Source organism: Pelodiscus sinensis, chromosome 11 (assembly GCF_049634645.1).
Source record: "Pelodiscus sinensis isolate JC-2024 chromosome 11, ASM4963464v1, whole genome shotgun sequence".
NCBI classification, from domain to species: Eukaryota; Metazoa; Chordata; order Testudines; family Trionychidae; genus Pelodiscus; species Pelodiscus sinensis.
Window position 1 is genome coordinate 30,504,490 of NC_134721.1, and position 19,960 is coordinate 30,524,449.

General features: G+C 43.1%; 1 protein-coding gene across 1 annotated transcript in view; it reads right to left on the reverse strand.

The window, feature by feature from the left end:
* The window catches only part of CACNA1D (calcium voltage-gated channel subunit alpha1 D), a 365,513-nt gene that overhangs the window by 167,088 nt on the left and 178,465 nt on the right, over positions 1–19,960 (reverse strand). The window contains exon 9 of the mRNA XM_075938914.1: positions 13,788–13,957. Coding sequence (XP_075795029.1) covers positions 13,788–13,957 — 170 coding nt within the window. The remainder of the gene's footprint in view (positions 1–13,787; positions 13,958–19,960) is intronic.

Consider the following 19,960-nt stretch of genomic DNA (forward strand, 5'->3'; position numbering starts at 1 on the left):
AGAGATGGTTCAGGGGAAAATGTCGCCCTATCGGGACTGGGGGAAGGCGTACGAGGATGGTGAGTCTTCCTTTGAGCCTTAGTCGGTACCCCCGTGGATAGGGGAGGCCTGGAGACTGGGCTACCCGGAATGGAGACGACTGAGGCAAAGTCAGAGACTTCCTCCGGGAGGCGTGGCGACCGAGGTGGAGAAGATGGGGATGGTGGTGCCGTCTCATCCCCAGAGTCGTTGGGTTGCGGGCCCGTAGGGGCCAGCGCCGAAGCAACGGACGGAGCCAGTTCAGCCGCGCACAATGGATGGTCGGTGCGGGCAGGTGCAGGCGTGCCTTGTATGTGCGCTGAAGCCGTATCCCCAGGTCTTGAATGGGGGCTGGATGACCCAGGCGCCGAGTGTTTTCTCGGTGCCGTCTCCAGTGTCTGTGCTGGTTGCGGCTTAGTCTTCGGTGCCTGCTTAGGCTTTGGTGCCGGGTCGACCGCCGGTGCCGGGTCGACCGCCGGTGCCGGATTAGCCTGAGAGCGTTCATGAGGCAACGGTGCCGAGTGCCTCGGTGCTGAGGACCGCACCGTATCTGGCTGCGATGCCGCTCGGAGACTCGGTGCCGTAGATGATGGTGCCGATTCCAGGCGACCTGCCAGGACCGAGAGCACTGAGAGTGCGGGGCTTGGCGCTGATGTACTACGGGCTTTCGGTAACTTCTCCACTCCCTGTGTGGGAGGGTGGCCCGACGAGCCTCGTGCCTCTCCTGCACTTAGACTCCTGGACGGAGCGGAGCTTCTTCCGTCCTTGGACTTATGCGCTCGGAGCTTCCCGTACCTCTACTGACGGGGGCTGGAGAGCCTTATTGAAGAGTAGCATCTTCAGGCGCATTTCTCTGTCACGCCTAGTGCGTGTGGTCAGCTTAGCACAGTGACCGCATTTCTGGGGGATGTGGCCCTCTCCCAGGCAGCGAATACAGCGGGACTGGCCATTGGAGACCGGCATGGCTTCACCACACGAAGCGCATTTCTTAAACCCGGGAGAGCCGGGCATGTTTAGTGCGGCGGTCTCCGGGGGAAAGCAAACTTGAGGAGCTCGTGGAAGCGGCCCTCAGAGGTTATAACGGGAAGAGAAGAAAAAAATTTTTTTTAAGCTATTAACTACTAACTAACTAACTAAGATAATAACTGACTAACGCTATGTAGGAAGGGGCTAACTGGGAAAGAATAAAGGAATAACAATACGAATTCTCCTCAGGAGAGGAGCGTGTTCCAAATCCGTCTGCGGCCGTGGACAGTTAGGAGGAACTGGCGAGTCGGACCGCGCAACGCAGAAAAGGCGCGAACGCCGTGGGGCACTCTGCACATGCGCGGTCCTCCGGAGGGGGCTACTGCTGGCGAAAACTTTCTGGTTTGCGGCACCGGGACGAGCCCGACACCTGTAGTGGAGCACCCACGGGGACATCACTCAAAGAAGAACTAGCATTCAAATCACACATGATGGAATTTCTGGGGCAGTTTCCAGTTTGCTTTTTTTAAACCTGGGAAATGTCATAAAATCACAACAAAGGAACATTAATACGGTTGCAAAATCAAGCCCTCCAAAGTTAGGAAATGCAAGATTTAAATTTGCCTGTGTAATCTTAATTCAGTCTCCTACTACACATGCATTATGATAAATGTACATATACAATAACATAATTTTTAACCACTGGATCCCTGCCTCAGTTGTTGCAGAAGTTGGAAGGAATGTAGAGTATGAATAGGAGCACTATACACTCTGACACTGAAACCACTCAGTGTTTGTGATCAATGATCCCTGTAATCTTTTCCATCCATGTGTGGAGTAAATTTAATATGCACCAAGACATGTGTGAGTGTGCACTAATTGATTCCTCCCTTCCCCATTGCTGCCTCTATTATATAGAGGCAGCAAAGTGGGGAGGAAGAGAGGGTACTTCAAAGCAGCAGTGCCACACAGCTGACCCTGGGCTCCATGCTGTGCTGCCGCTTTGAAATGAGTAAGAGCCCCTGCTGGGGACTCTTGTGCATTTCAAAGTTGGCACGCCTCATGCAGCCCAGAGTCAGAGGGACTTCCCACTGGCCCCAGGCTGCATGCAGAGTTCCACAATCCTCCTTTGAAATGTACAAGAGCCCCAGTGGGGGGCTCTTGTACATTTCAAAGGAGGAATGCGAACATGCCTATCAATTAGTCGAGTACCTGATGGAAATTCCATCGCCTACTTGACTAGTCAGTTAACCGCAATTTAACATCCTTAGTGTGCACCACCAGTAGTAACAAAAAAATCTAGCTGCAAGCCCTCTGCGAAACAGTTGTGCAGCATTTGAATCTGAGTGACTTGTTTATCCCCTACAGTTGGAGTGGGCAATAATCTTTGATGGGGGTGCGCACTCCAAGCATTAGGTGAGTGGTCAAGGGCCACACTGTTCCATATTAATGGAGGAGGTGCGGGATCTGGGATTGAGGTTGGGTGCAGAAGAGTGTTCTCTCTAAGCTGAGCCTTGGATGAACACCCAGGAGAGATTCATATGCCACCCAGCTGATCGACAAAGTGCTCGCAGTTGACCACCTCCAGCAGTATGTGTCTTTTTTGGTAGGGCACATGCTCTGGTGCACATAACAAAATTTATCCAACACATAGATGGAAAAACTAAGAGGGAACATTGATGTAGAAGGGAGCTTGGGTAAGGGATTGGGCTGCAAGAGGGGGTGTAGGATCTGGGAGGGAGCTTGAGTGAAGGTGGGGGTTATGATCTGGGGCGTGGGATTGGGGTGCAGAGTCTGGGAGGAGGTTTGGGTGCAGGAGGGGGGCAGAATGTTTGGGTTATGTGGGGTAGGAGTGCAGGAATGAGGGGCAGAAGATTGGGAGTCAGAAGGGTTGAGGTTCCAGAGGCAGGCTGTGGCCAGTAGATGCTTATAGTGTAACTGGATGATTCCTGGACAGAAGCCCAGAAGATTCCCTGCCTTCCATGCCCCCGAAGGCTTCTCAGAGCAACTGGCTGCAGGGCCATATGTGTCTGTGAACAACTGCAAGCCCAAGAAGAGGGGGGCGTGGGTACTTTGTGTGCTGCCTATTCTTAAAACAGGCTGCTCCCATTGGTCGGAAGCTGGCCAATGGGAGCATCAAGATTCTGCTGTGTGTGAGGGCAGTGTGCAAAGCCTCTTTCCCCTCTCCCCTTGGGCTTACAGCTGTTCACAGACAAACAGGGCCCCACAGCCAGCTTTTCTGAGTGATGTGTAGGGGCAGTACAGGCAGGGAGTCTGACTGTGGCTCATGCTGCGTGCATGAGCTGGATCCGTAGTCTTGGTAGGCCAGATCTGGACCACAGGCAGTATTTTGTCCTGCCCTGCCCTGCCCTGCCCGGCCGAGTTAGGACTTGTCTGTACTAAAGGGATATACATTCTACAGCACACTAGTGTGTTGCACATAAACTTGTATGAACCCGGCTGGCATACACTGAAAGTTTCCTGCTGGGCATTGATGTAATCCTGTTTGAAAGAAAACTACATTAACTCAGTCTAGGGAATGTTTAGTGCATTCCAGAAAGGTCCCCACAGGCCAGTTTCTGTGCAACACTCCGGGGCACGGTAGAATTTATATCTCCTATAGTATGGACTAATGCACCATGTAGACAAGCACTTAATGTTGATCCTGTCAGAATTCATTCCCATGGGTTCTTATATTCTTCTGGCAACCCCTTAAAAGGTCAGGGGCTTTGGTTGCCTGACTGTGGATGACAATAGTATAAAAACATCAGCTCTTCATGCAGCTGTACCAAATTCACTAGTCCTCTACAGATTACTTGAAACCTAAGGGATCACTGCCTACGTCTTGGGAACCTTGTATACCCAATAAAACAGAGAAGATGGTTTATCCGGAACCAGCTGAGGAAAGAGGGACTAATTTTGCAGCCCTTTTGCAATTTTTCCATGGAGGTGGAGGTTCATGAAAAAATACATATGGCTGGAAGAGAATGGTTTGGGACGGGATTTTTAAGTGCTCAGTGACAGCCTAAGATCCCACTGAAGTCAATAATAAAATTCTCATGGACCTACAAAGAAGCAGTTAGGCCATTGCTGACTGTTCTTGAAAATCCAACTCTCAAACAAAAGATTCCAGTCCTATACAGCTTTCTTTTATACATGAATAATATCAGTAGGTTATGGTTCACTTCTAGTATGAAAAACGATTACAGTCTTTTAGCATGTTTTAAAAATGTAATTCTAACTCATAAAAATTTATCCAAATCACTAGAAAAGTAGATTGACTAGATCAAGTAGTATAAATAATTTCAAATTGAATCAACAAGACCCTTCAAAATACCTAAAATACTTTACATATATTTTATTCAATTAGCAAATATACTTACTTATACTACAAGACTTACCCAGCATTACTCAGATCCTTCAGGGCAGAGGGCTGGTGGCATGGGGTAGGGGCTGCAGGAGTCAGGTCAGGATACCTTGGGGATGAGGGGGGGGCAGGGCAGGAGACTGGAGGTGTGGAAGGTGAGAGAGTGAGGGTTGGGGGTGAGGAGGGAATCAGGGTTGGGGGTCCCATCTGCTGGAGGAGCCTTTGCTTCCTCCAACCCCCTCCCCAGCCACCGGGGCCTTTTCTTTCTCCCAGCTCCCACTCAGCCACCAGGAGACTTTTCTCTCCCCTCAGCCCCCATTGCTGACAGAAGCCTTCTGTCTTCCCCCAGCTCCCCTGTCTGGCAAGGGCCTTGTTGTGATATGGCTGCCCCAGTGATCTCTATGCAGTTTAGATATATCTCCCGTGCTGGCTTGCTGCCCCCAGTGGCCACTCAGAGTATTGCACCCATCCTCTCTGCCCCTTTCTTTTCATGTTATGGAAAACAATCCCATTCATAGCACTTCCTGTTTTCGTGGCACAACCAACCCCTGACCTTGCTTTAAGTTAGAGTAAGAGGAGGCTGCATACCAAATTTGATGGTCCTAGCTCTTACCATTTAGGAAAAGTTCCTGAACAAACAGAGTCACACACTGACACACAGATGGATTCACACACAGATGTACAAATCTCTAAAGTATAATCTAAAATCCAAGTAATTTACATTTTGTTTATTGCTGAAGCATTTCGCTTAACATGCATCTCTTTTATCCTCTCAATTTACATATTTCTGTTTTGGATTGCTATTTTTTATATTATAAAGTAACTGGGTCAGATTTGTCAACTCCAAATCTCCACTGATATTTAACAGAAGTGATTGCCTCACCACAACAAGTAAGTCATTGCACCAATGATTCTGTTCTATACAGGATTTTAAACTAGCTCTTCCTAATTGCTATCATTGTGATTCTGACAAGTTGCTATGCTTGCCATTAGTTAAAGGATGTAGACTGGAAATTAACTGCTACATTCTAAAAGTGTTTTCCATTGGGAAAAAAATTAATGGGATTATAGGGGAAAAGTACTCAGAATAAGAGCATTGTATTTAGTTTCTTACCCTAAGGGGGAGGGACGAAACAACCAAAACAATGTAATGGTACAGTCTACAGTTCTAAAATATGCTGTTCTACACTTACACTATAATCAGTTATACAGCTTCTGAAATGCTTTGGTAGGTATTTTCATATATGAATTTAAGAGATGCTTTTATATCTAGCTCACCTGCCTTTTCAAAAGGTAAGCCTACGCTTCAACTAGAACACTCTCAAACAAAGGCACATTTCAGAGGAAATCTAAATGGATAAAAATGAGGCTTTAGAAAGTCAAAGCACTGCAAGCACCAATCTGTTTGAAGCATGCATTTGAAATAACAGATCATTTACATGCATGATGTATGTCTGCATGCAAAAGCTGTTGATGTCTTTATTTTTAAAAGATATATATGGTCACAAGGACCAACATATAAAATGCATCATTTGCACAAAAGAATGCTCAACTGCAAAACAGAACACATTTTACCATGTTTATTGGAAGAACTGCTAAAGCAGCTAAATCTGCCTTTCTTCTTTTCCATTAAGTCGTCCAATGTAACCCCTTGGTGTTAAGTATATGTAATCCCATCATTTACACAGTAGATGGCAGCAGTTGCAATGCAAAAAAAATAAAAATGTGTCCACACATACAATACAACAGCTTTAGACAAAATACAGAATGAAATTACTAGCACCATAACTAAACACATCGCTTTCTATATTCTGGACCAAATCCTTGTCCCTTTGAAGTCAATGGGAGTTGTTTCACAGAATTTGAAGAAATGGGGATTTGGTGCATAATTACAATAATAAATTATGAAGTATCTTAGTAATTTATTTCACATCCTTAATAGTTAGAATATATCTTTATCCAACAGTATCTAACACTCAGTGGTTAATAGCTAAAATCTTTATAGAATTACAAGGGTGCCATATAAAATGTTTAATTTACCGAAGACAGAGGTAGAAGTTAAAATTTCAAAAATGATGAAGTGACTTAGGAGCCTGAATCCTACTTTAAAGTACACAGGTCACTTAGAAGCCAAGGCCCGCACTAATTTAGGCTTCTACGTGACTTTGGGACTTTTGAGTATTTTATCCATTGTTTAGTTTTGCCGTGATTGCAGGACTGAATCTCTTATTTCTGATTGGACCAGGTATCTGACAAACTTCTGCGATCGTGAACATTCCACATGGAAAAGGGACATGAATGGTGCTAGTAGGCCTACAATAACGCTTTACACTCAAGAATGCGTTCTGGAAATTACTAATTTGTGCAAGCATATTTGGAAGGTAACCAGGTTTATCTCACAAGTCTTTACAGATCTTTCCTGTAAACTTATTATTCTGGTGCTAGTTCAGGCCTGCACAACTCAGAAAGTGCCGAGGGCCATATTACTCCAAAGAAAACAGCTGCGGGCCAAAAGTAGGGATGCTCTCCCAAAAAATATCGAACATGCGGGCTAAAAATTTTTGTCGAGCGAAAAAAAAACCCCACCATGCGTCTCCCCACTTGGCCCCCTGGCATTTGTCTCTCCTGCACCCTGCCTCTTCGTGCTTTTCCCTTTTTCCCGAACTGACCCCCTCCCCGCAGCACAAGCCCCTTCCCCTCCCCTACCTGGCTTCTGCCTTCCAGGCTGTGGGGCTGCCGGAGCCTTTTTGAATCCCTCTGGGATCCCCTTTTTGAGCCCTCTGGCTCGTGCCCCGCCTCTTCGCACCGGAGCTGCATGCAGGCAGCTCGGCAGTGAGAATCGCTGCACTTCCTCCGCCCAGTTGGCGGATCGGATGGGGCCGCGCCACCTTTAGTCGGCATGGGCCGCACAGTGAGCCCCTGGCCCTCAGGCCGTATGTTGTGCAGGCCTGAGCTAGTTATTTAAACTTCACTAAGCTTCCAAAACAGGAATTCAACTTCATAATGCAGTTAAAAGGACTCTTTCTTCACAGATCCTCAGATAATTTTTGAGTACCAAATGGAAGGAAATGGGGAAACTTTGCAACCTCTACTTCTTCTTTATATGTTGCCAGCGATCATGCACAAAATGTTATTCATCTCTACTGTTTTAAACACATAGGCTAAGGGATGGCCTATTCAGTGGAAATTTCCATTGAGCATACATAAATGGACTTGCTTAGTGCCAATACAATCCTGGTAAATCATTAGTTTATTGTATAACAGAAATCAGTGCACCTTTGCATAGCACATTATAAAACCTTTATGACTTAGTCAGATCAAAAAGCAATTTCACTTAGCATCCTGAAGGGCACAGCTACAACCCAGAGACCTTCTCAGATGCCCATAGGAGCACCACCCATATCTCAACTGCAGGTGAAAATCTAACCCATTTCATCTGTCTAATATTTTTCATTTTTTCCATTTTCTTGAGATCAAAGCAGATGACATCCCCGCATGTCAACATGAAAGTAGAGGGAAAGTAATGGGCAAAATTATCAAAAGTATCTAATGTAGACATTTAAGTGCTATTTACAAACACAGCTTTGGCTATAAGGACCTTAGCTGCTGTTGACTTTCAAGAAGATTTAGGTTCACATTTTAAACTGGGACTTAAGGCTTGCCAACCCAAGTTTTGTTCTGATTTAGCTATAACTGGCTTCTAAACGCTGCCAGATAACAGTTAAAATGGTACAAAACTACGTAGGTACCTTAGTCACTGAAGAGCATTTGAAAATTGCATCTGCTGTCTAGAATCCGGCATCCTCAACTCCCAAACAAGCTCTGCTAGTGGCTAAAATGCATGGACTTGTTTATTTACGTTGCAGGCATGAGGAGCAAAATCTTTGGTCATGCTAGAGCTCCACTGGGAATAGCTGAAGAATCATGAGGGATAAAAGTGTCCCGAAGGTACCTTTGCACTCCATGATTCCTAGGGCTGCTAAAAGCTAGTTTTGGGATTCCTCTAAATTATATCAGGCTGCAAAGTCCCATTACCACTAGGGGAATCTCCAGCTGGCCAGATCTGCCAGCAATCTCTCTGCTTTCCACTGCTGGACCAGTACAAAATGGCCAGAGGAGGAACTGAAGCTCTGTTCCTAGTCTAAAAGATGACGACATCCAAAGGAGACATTATCAGTTCCAAAACAATGCAGTGTCAGTGGAGTTTTGACAAATACATTAGGGTCCGGACTTTCACAGAACTCCCATTGAAGTCAATATGAATATTGATAGGTGTCTCCAGAGTGTGTTGTGGTGATCAGTGAGTAAATTTGTACACAAATTTGAAAATGTAATCTGAGAAGTGCTCAGCAGCAGAGCTGTGTTGTATTGATTGAAGTGGCTCTCCTCTGTAATTCCTCATATACTTCTCATGTTATTCACTGGGTTCTGAAATAGTATAAATAACTATCCTTGTTCCTGTCAGGCTGCCATGTTCTGAACATCAATGTCAAGGGTTCCTCCCTCCAAAAAATGTGTTTTAATTATTTTCTCCTACAATTTCCTGCCCTGAAAGTATCTTCTGGCACTTAACATAGTATAGAACAACATAATCTAACCATTAACAACATACAGACCAAAGATGCCCTTTTCTTCCTAGAGCTAAGTAAAGACACAGTTCTGCTGTATGTGGAACCCAACACACAGGAAACCCATTTCTGGATCTCTACAGCCTGTTGTGAGCCACTGAACACGGCTCTGAGGCAGATTTTTCTAGGGCGGTACAAGGATAAGTCTGAGATAAAGACAGGCTGAAGAAGCAGTGGGATCCGGCTACTACAGCTGCAGATTGCATGGATTTCCTAGCCAATAACCCCATAAGTGGCTGCATGGATGTACAGCACTCTGCCATTGAGTTAGGCAAGAAGATTGTGCTCTTGTGTAGGTCCCTTGAACAATGTTTTCTCGGGTTTTGTTCAGTGACCACAATGTGGACATAGGCTATACAATATAAAACATCCAGACTTCTTTTATCTCTCTCTCTCACTCTTTTATATTGACATCCATTACACCAGTACATGTGTACTTTTCACATAAGATTAATAGCAATAGCAATGTCTAGTGTGTTCCAGGATGCCTCTGTCTCTTTTACCTTTCTTTGCATGGGCTATGTCTTTTATACATATACATTGCCCCATTTAGGTAATAATACCAGTCTAAAGCTTGCCTTCCACTCTCCCACAGCATCAAAAATAAAACTACATTTCTTCTAAGACAGTAACATGGGTTCAGACTTTACTGGCATTGTGAACCAAAAAGACTAAACTTCTAGAATCTGGAACTCTGGGGACCAGAGTTAGCCTAAATATTTTTATGTGGCAATAAGTTCCAAAAAGAAAAATGATTTCAATAAATTTCAGGAACAAAGCAAGCAATATTTACCAGCATTAAAAAACTTTATGCCTGGAAATCATTATTAGGTAGAACAACCAATTTGCAAATCAATTAATCATTACGGTTATGTTCAAAATCTAAGACATTATTGAAATATTTTAAATATATGATAACAAATATGTTTAAAAGAATGCAGGTTCTCATAATTAAATAACAGTACTATAATAGCAATATCAATAATAATGAATCGGTATTAATGTAACACAAGGAATAAAGTTCAATCTTTCTGTCTATGATAAATCTCTCATTGCCAGATTCTGGTATTCCTATTCAGACTGAATTGTGTCTTTCTAGGGCTACATCTAGACTGCAAACCTCTTTCGAAAGAGAGTGTCTAGACTACAGGCAAATTTTTTGAAAATGCAAGTCGCTTTTTCAAAAGAAAGTCTAGACGCTCTCTTTCAAAAAAGCACAGTTGACATTCAATAGCACCTTTTTTCAAAAGAGTACTTTCGAAAAAAGGCATTATTCCTCATAAAATGAGGTTTTCCGCGATCGAAAAAACTGCCACGTTCTTTCAATTTACTTTTGAAAGTACGTGGTAGCAGTCTAGACCCAGGTGAAGTTTTTTTGAAAAAAGGCTACTTTAAAAAAAAACAAAAAAAAAACCCTGTAGTCTAGACACACCCCTAAGTGAATAGCTCCCACTGGTTTCAGTAAAACTATCTGAGGAGTACTACTCCACATAAATGAGGATGTCAAAATCTGACCTCAAACTCCAATCCACATGTTATAAAACCCCACAACAGAAATATTTTAATTCTGCATGGTCACTTATCTACTGAATCATAAATTACATGTTAAAACTTTAACCACTACCTTGCAAATAAATCAGAAAGTATAAAAACCTTTCCATTAGAGGAATATTTGTATTGTCTAAGGTATACAGACTTTAGCTGACAACTACAAACAATGTGCAATTGTTGCAAAGTCATAAAGTTAATGTAAGGGGACTGTTAGCGCCTTACTAAAACTCAGTGGGAGTTTTTGGTTGGCCAGCTCCCAGTACCAAAAGGGGAATGGTCCATGAGAAATCAGGGCCCTAAGACTGACAGATCGCAGGGGCAATGGGAAGAAGCCAACACTCCAGGTCGGCCTGACTGACAGGTTGGACAGGCCAATGGGGGAATCAGGAGGCCAGGACCCGTCCTCCGTGTGTACTGGGATTTTCTGGGTCTGAGTCACAGGGGCAGAGAGCTAAGAAGAGTAGCAAGGGGTCCAGGCTGTACTGAGGAGCAGACCTGCAGTGACAGAGCCAGAGGCCCATTCAGCCCACAGAGCACAGACCCTGTGCTAAGAAGCAGACCTGCAGTGACCAGAGTCAGACACTCACAGCCCAAGGGATGCAAGCTGTGCTAAGAGGCAGACCTGCAGCGACAAAGCCAGACACATACAGCCCAAGGAGTAAAAGCTGCGCTGAGAGGCAGACCTACAGTAACCAGAGCCAAAGTGGTCAGAGGAGCAACACAAGGAACTGGAGGCTGGCAAAGCAACATAGTATGCAACTGGGTGTGGTGAGCAGCTGGGACCAGCAAAGAGGGGAAAAGAGGCTCTGGGCAGGGACATGCCACCAGCCAAGAGGCCCTGCAGGCCAGACTTGGACAGGGATTGTAACTCCAACTGGGAGAGGGGTCCTGCCACCTACAGCCTGAAGTCATGTGGTCACTGCCAGAGCAGGCGTGTCCAACCTGCAGCCTCCCCGCAGCACAGCCAGGGCCTGAGAGACAGAGAGTCCTGGGACCTATAAGGAACAGACTGTGAACTGTCCTTACAGTCTGCAAACTGCTGTTTGTGATGTCCCCGTGCTACAGAGCGGTGCTATGTGTTCTCTTTTAACCTTTTCATTTTTTCCTTATTCTTTTCTTTTTAATCAGTTGCTATTTAATAAATTGTATTTGCTTTGAACTGTATGTAATAATCACTGGGTCAAGAATGCACCCAGTGTGAAGAGAGCACCCTGGAGTGGGGACACCCTAGCCCCTGCCCTAAATAACTACAAGGTTGGGGATTAAGCCCCAGAAAACCTGGGCGCAGCCTTGTTGGGATTTCAAGAACTCTGCTACACAGGAGAGTGGAAGGAGAGCCCTCAGGGTCAGGGAGACCTTTGGGTAAAAAAAAGTGGGAGTGGGGACTAAGATCCTTTCGCTGGTCCATTTCACCGGGGTAGTATAGAAGCCAGGAAAGTTCCCCACAATAGCAGGACTATTCCCCCGCTTACATTAACATCTTCATTGTATACTTTTCAGCTAAGACTTTTGTGCATAGAAGCATTTGAGGATTGTCATTTTAAGTACTTAACCTCAAGTAAATGCACCTTATAAAGATATCTTCAAATACCATGCTTGAGGCTTGTCTACATGGCAAATTGGTATGCTGTAGTAGATTCACACCCTGGTTTGCTGCACAATAATCCATTGTACAGGCAGTCCCAGGGTTACGTACAAGATAGGGACTGTAGGTTTGTTCTTAAGTTGAATCTGTATGTAAGTCGGAACTGGCGTCCAGATTCAGACACTGCTGAAACTGACCACCAGTTCTGACTTACATACAGAATCAACTTAAGAATCCCAGGCGTCCCCAAGTCAGCTGCTGCTGAAACTGATCAGCAGCTGATTCCAGGAAGCCTGGGGCAGAGCAACTCTGCCTGGGGCTTCCTGTAGTCAGCGCTGGTCAGTTTCAGCAGAAGCTGACTTGGGGACGCCTGGGGCAGAGCAGCTGGGCTGCTGCTGGGTTGCTCCAGTAGCGCCGCTCCTGGGTGCTACTGGACCAACCTAGCAGCACCCCATCTGCTCTGCCCCAGGCGTCCTGATTCAGCCGCTGCTGAAACTGACCAGCAGCGGCTGAATCAGGACCTGGGGCAGAGCAGCTGGGGTGCTGCCGGGTTGGTCCAGTAGTGCCCAGAGCGGGCGCTGCAGGACCAATCGGCAGCGCCCCAGCTGCTCTGCCCAGAGTCCAAAACAAAAGCCTGGTCTGCTGGGGGGGGGGAGGGAGCACACTAGCTGCTTCCCCCCCTCCCCAGCAGACCAGGGACATGGGGAGCAGAGCCTCTGAGGCTTTGCTCTGGCAAAGCCTCAGAGGCGAGGGACCCCGCCGCGGCTGCGGCTTCAGTCCGGGAGCCTGTGGTCTGCTGGGGACGGTCCCCAGCAGACCACAGGCACCCAGATTGAAGCGGCAGCAGCGGCGGTTCCCCGCGCCTCTGAGGCTTTGCTCTGGAAAAGCCTCAGAAGCGCGGGAACCCGCCCGGTGCCCCTGGTCTGCTGGAGACGGTCTCCAGCAGACCAGGGACACCAGAGCAGCTTACCAACGGGGCTTTCTCGCCCCGACTTCCGGGGCGAGAAAGCCCCGTTCGTAAGTGCGGATCCGACATAAGTCGGATCCGCGTAAGTCGGGGACTGCCTGTATAGATCTAACTTTTACTGCTAGACAGGAGGGGATGTCTGAGCAGTAATTTGTTTACTCACAAAATCAGTGGATACCATAACTTTTAACATAATACAAGGCTTTTTCACATTTAATCTTTAGGTTTTTCTAAATGTCTCCTATTTCTTGAATTTTGAATGTGGAGTTAAGAATGTTCTTTTCTGAGCCATTTTCTTCTAACTCTAATACACACAGCCACTGACAATCATATATCCCTTTTGGCTATGCCAGCAAGACTATATTTGAAATGTCATTGAGTTGCATGTAATTTGCATAGCCACTATCATTTTAGAAACCAAAAACAGAATAGAAAATATTCATAAAGCAATGCTTTTCAGACCATACTAGTGAGTATAAAAATAACAGGAGTAAATCAGGGCAAAATCTGTGGATATAGTTCCAATCCATTTTTATGGCAGTATCTATATGAATATTATTAAAGATGTGGATGCTCTCTCCTGATGCAAATTTTACACAATACAAAAATTGTATAGTAATATGTGATATGCTACATCATCTCCCTTATTTTTACTCTCCCACAGTTGTCTTTTCAGAGGGAATATAAAGTATAAAGAATACATACTGTTCCGTTTGCCTTCTTCATCACCCTCCTCCTCATTCTCAGGGTCAATGTCTTCTGCTTGTGTAATCCAATCTAAATATCCCTTCAGATCCTCTTCAAGCTGCTGCTTTTCACGCAGTTTCTGAAAGTCTCCTCGGGCTTTGGCTTTTTCTCTTTCCTTAGAAAATTCCCTATTCAATTCAGATAAAACAGAACAAATATTGATTATAAGACTGCCTGTCATATTTGACCTAGGAATCTAGATTGAAGAATAGATATTGACACAGCAAAATGAACTAAAGAAAATATACAGTAGAATTGAAAAATTCATTCAAAGCAAGACCGTAGTGCTAAAAGTTCATGCTAAATTTCTTTTAAACTACAGTTTTCATAACTGATAACATATACAGTTATAAAAATGAAGAATTCAATTTACCAAAGAGTACAGTTTCCATGATTTTGGTCTCTACACTCTTTGAAGCCTCAATTGTTGTGAAGTTTAAGTCTAATTTAAAAAATTAAAAATAATTCTGTATGGTTGCACCCCAATTTATATTCTAAGGTTTAGCAATGTAGCCCCCAACTAGAGTTTTGAAGTCACATTTGTCCAATGACTATAAACAGAAAGTGGTATGTACTGATGACATACTATTAACTAAACTGAGGGTACTTCAAGAGAGTGCTGCTTCCAGTTCAAAAAGGAGACGCTGGTTTAGACATGCCCTCACCTCTGCTAACTCTGAGGTAGGTGCTTTGCCAATTAAGTGAGTTAGGTTCTTTGTCTATTTCAGTCAAGGACATTTTTAGGATTTACACATATTATTAAACTGGTGTGCCTATCCCCAATGACAACCTGGTAGAGGGGGCAGGATGGTGATTTCACAGTGATGTGATTTCACAATCTTCAGCCACATACTAATAAAATAGTTTTAAAGCAAATTTGAAACTAAGGTCCTATAGACTAACATAGTAAATTCAGAAACTTAAAAAACAGGGAATAGTCTAGCAGCACGTCAAAGACTAACAAAACATGTGGATGGTATCATGGGCTTTTGTGGGCACAATCCTCTTCTTCAGTTCTTTAAGGTGCTGCTAGACTATTTATTGTTTTTTAAGTTTTTCCAGTTACAGACTAACTCGGCTACCAATAAATTAAAAAACTGACAGAATATACCTGGGGTTGGCCAATGCCTTTTAAACAGCTTCATTACCACTAGAATGGCTCTTTCACAGGCTCAGTGTTTTGCTGATAGGTCTGGCAGGGTTTTTCAGTTTTAAGTAAGCAAAGCCACAGACCAGGAATAGGAAGAGGATACCCTACGCAGCTGCATATTCTGCATATCGATAAGGACAGCCTGATATCCGTTCAAGACCTGACTATGCATCACAGACACTGGATCTCCCTTTGGTGGCCTTACTTTCCTTTAGGTTATGTAGAGAGGTTGCTCAAGATTTTGAATCTTTTTTACCTTTGTTCTCTGTGAGAAGGGCTACCAAATCCTGTTGCTCATAGATCAGGATGATGCCCTTTTTCCTGATTGTCCATTTCTTAGAAAAAATAATCTTTCTATCTAGTTCAGCCCTTTGGAATTCTGTTCATATGTTGTGCCTTTGTGTATCATGAGATTGTCTTCAAATGGTATGTGACTCACACTCTGCCCTTATTTATATCAGTACGCAACCACAATGACTTCCAAATACAATACTTTCGCGCAACATGCACTTTGACACTTGGTCCACACAGGTTTTTGAGACACACAGGGTAATATCATGGCTGTAGCCTCATGGTTGCCCTTTGTTAGAGTGTTCAAACATTTTCTAAAGTGTTTAAGTACTAATAGATATGGTATGTGTGTAAAGAACAATAGGTTGCAAATGGATGACAAATTATAGTACTGTCAGTACACGACTTTTGGCAACAAAGCTCAAGTGTGCTCACTTTAAACCTATCATTGGGCCTAATTTTGTCCTCAGATAGGCTAGCAACTCTTCTTTCGGTGTCAATAGTTTTGCCAGGCTACCTGAGGAAGGAATTGGTCGAATAATTTAGAAAGTTGAGACAGGGCACACAAGAAATTTAACACAGTATTCATATAGGAAGCTCCGAAATAACATGGGCTAGATTTCCCCATGTTAGGCTGGCTTACATTTATATAGGTGATTACTACAAAAGAAAATGCCCACTGTTCAGGTTTCACTTTAATGAAATGACATTACAGCGTGGGGAATGACTGAAATTTTAATTTAAGCATTTACAAAAATACTGCATCTACTTTGCATTGGAAACCAAACAAAATAGTTTAAATCAAATGTAGGCATTCAGATTAGATATTTGTGCTTCAGCTCCACTGATCTAATTTATAAAATCTAATAGCAATCAGTATATAGCACAAGAAAAGAAAGAATAGACACCACAAGCAAACAAGTATTGCAAAAGAAATGTCCACCCCAATGATCCCATACTGGTCAATTTTTAATTTTCTTCTTTTCATATTTTTTATTTGAATTGTATCAGTGTGAGAGACAAATGGCACTGGGTACAGTTACAGAGAGTAAGGGCAGGCACTATGCAAATTGTCTCAAACAGCTTTGTTACTGCATTTCACTGTTCCCAGTATGCTAGTTCTGACAGCTCTAAATAAGGATTATGTTATTTAGTAATTTTATGTCTACTGACCATGACAAATAAACTCATTTTTGTCAGAACTAGGATTTGAACCCAAGCCAGCACATTGATACACTGAGGGCCATGTCCTCAAGTACCAACTCAGACCTTGCTCAGACAAAACTTTCATAGATTTCACTCAGAGCAAGGACTTCACGATTGAGCTTGCTGCCATGTATAATCCATAGAGAAGGAAAATGCAATGCAGAGAAATATAATATTAGCTAGCCAATTAACTATTTACGCCTGCCAATCTCTTAGCTAAATTCTAATATTTCCATCCACAGTTCCTTGCAGGAGATGAAAGGCAGGCCAAGAATTGTGATCAGTAAATAAAGAAGCTGGCTTGAGGCTTTGCTTAAAATCCAGCTTTTCATGTGTGGTTATACTTTGAAAAGTGACCTTGAAATGGCATTGTGGGGTTCCTAGTTTCTTGAATCTATAATTTTCCATGTCAAATTTGATCAGTTTACAAGCAAAAAGATGTTTTTCCTAACTGTAAATGTTAACATGGAATCTGATAGTCAAACAGAGCTCTGTTTTCTTTTGTGCATTATCACAAGTAACAAGGATTCAGCAGGGGGAAAACAATTAACACTGCTATTGATGATGAATGTGCATGACAGAAAAGAGTGCAGTTTACTGTCCCGGTATGGTTTTGGCTCTGCAGTGCTAAAAGGAGTAACAGGTAGCAACAACTTATTTTTCTTATTTCTCTATTGGAGATATAACTAGGAATGCACACAAGTAGCAGCAGGAGCATAAGAAGGTTCCTTACACTATCATAAGGAAGAAGTTAAAAAATGGTAGATGTATGTATTTATAAACACACACACACATGCACATAAAAACAATCTGGGCATATGCTAGCAGTAAATGCTTTACTGGTAGCCAGTATTTGCAGGAGTAGGCCTTAAGAGACAGCACACTTCAAAAATGAAAGAGCCATTAGGGAATTGCAACATTGCCTTTAACTAGTGCAAATAGAAATCTTCTGCAAATTAGACTGCCCCCTCAGCTACACTAATGTAAGTCTAAAGTAACGCTTCTGAAATCAATAAAGTTGCTAAAAAACTTTACATCAGTGCAAGTTAGAGAAGAATTTGGCTTTAGGTATTTTTAATAGAACACTAATGTAAATCATATAATCATAGGATACTAGAACTGGAAGAGATCTTCAGAGGTCATCAAGTCCAGGTCCCTGCCCTCGCGGCAGGACGAAGCACCATCTAGCTCATCCCTGACAGATGTCTATCCAACTTGCAAGATGTTTATGTTGAGATAAATTTATTGAAAGTTAAGAAAATTAATGATTTTCTGGAAAGAAAAAGGTACACTCATGAGATGGGGCTAAATCTGGGACAGTGGGTTCTTACATAGTGGACCTATGTCCAGTTTGGCAGAGTGGAAGGAATCCCTCCCTCCTAACTGAGTGGCAGAAAGCAGAACAGACAGGGAGACACACCCTGTGCACCCCTGAGGAGGAGAATGTTGGCCAGCGAATTTAGGTAGCCCAGCATCTGATAACCCACATTCCTCCATCCACTTTGGCTACGTCTACATGCAGCCTTCTTCCAGAAAAGCTTATGCAAATGAAACCCGGAGTGGAATATCGCCACGCTTCATTGGCATAATTAATTATCAGCCTTTTTTTGCAAGAGACTTTTGCACAGAAAGAAGCTGTGTAGACGGCTCCTTTTTGCACAAAAACTCCCTCTTGCGCAAGAGCCGTTCTTCCTCGTTTTTTCAGGAAGAACAGCTCTTGTGCAAGAGGGGGTTTTTGTGCAAAAAAGAGCTGTCTACACAGCTCCTTTTTGCACAAAAGCCTCTTGCACAAAAACAGCAGCTAATTAATTATGCAAATTAAGCATGCTGATATTCCACTCCATGCTTCATTTGCATAAGCTTTTCTGGAAGAAGGCTACAGTGTAGATGTAGCATTTGTTACAGAGAGTACCAACTGAGAGCAGCGCTCCCAAAAGCACAGTTAGTGTAGAATCCCCATGGGCACATATCTAAGGCTTCAGCTCTGGTGATAACATTAAAACCACAAGTTTCACAAACAAATACATTATGTTTCTAGATCTCATGGTTGCCAAGAAAGCCTTGTAAACATTATCTGAGTGTAACTAATGTAGACAGCCTGAAACAATAGCTCTGAGAGGTATGAACTGCCTTGTTCATTTTCATGGAGTATTTAGCTCCATTTTCAAAATCTTGGTTGACTGGAGGCTGAAGCATCCCTCACCCTTATAGAATCCAGCTCTATTCCTCATCAGTGATAGTCCACTGAGGGAACTATATTCCAGAGGAGTAGGGGCAAGCCCCTACTGGCCATCAGGTGGGTCTTGTGTAAATGGGTGGCCCCTGACATTGCCACTCCAGAGAGGGGCGTGACTATTGTACTGGGGTATAACCTACTTATAACCTTTACTAGTTTATTGATAAGAAAAATCTGACAAAATATCAGCTGTAATTATTTTAATACTGTTTAAAAACTGAAACTATATACATAAATAAAAATAGAGTAGAATCTATTTAATTTTCTCTAGTTCCGCATGATCATATAATTTATGGCTTCCAGTGTTGTTTTAGCTGTTTTGGTCATAAGAGAGACAAGGGTGATGAGGGAACATGCCCTTCCACAAACAAAAATTGGTCAATAAATTATGTTACCTCCCCTACCTGTTCTCTGTGTATAAATGTATACATGAAGTATATCAGTTTATACTGCTCTTATGCACTGTAGCATTTCATGCGAGTAAAAGATATTTTCTTCGGATTCATACATGATGCAACTCCATATATATATATTTGACTCATTATGGCAAGAGCAATGGCATTTGTATTTCTTTTAGCATATCTCAAGATTTGAAACACTCTTCCCCATTAAATTTTTATACGGAGCTCAGTGACCATAGACATTTTAAGGGGTTTTACTGAGCGCGGTCTTAAAATTAAACCTTTTCTCTTCACCCTTTCTTGGTTTGGTACAATTATTCATTAAGGGCTGAATTTCAAACAGACTGTAATGAGCAATTTTATGTATATACATTTGATATGTCCTTTTATTTAGTGTCTGAACTGAATTGTATCAGCCCTCATCAGAAAATATTTCCCAAAGGGACAAGTGTTGAAGCCCTTAGTAAGCAGAATTCCGTTTGAAGATAGTATCTTTTCTTCATGTGAAATCACATATTAGGAAATCAACAGGAGTTTTGATCAACTCCTGCAAAAATTAGCCCAAATATTTGAATAAGATATGTGCAAGCACAGGTAAGATGTTGTATTGTCAATATTGAATGATGCAGAAATAACAGAAAGCCTCTCATTTTTAAATATTACATCTAAGTTTGATGTCAGTATATTACCTTCACAGAGTTCTATAAACTGCTCTGGGTCTTTTCACAAGGCAAATATATGAATTGCTTAATTAATTCAAGAATTAAAGAGCTCTTCACATGCTATCACTCCACTTTTGTCTTTCACTTGATATTGCAGAAAATAAATATGGTGGCATTTACTACAG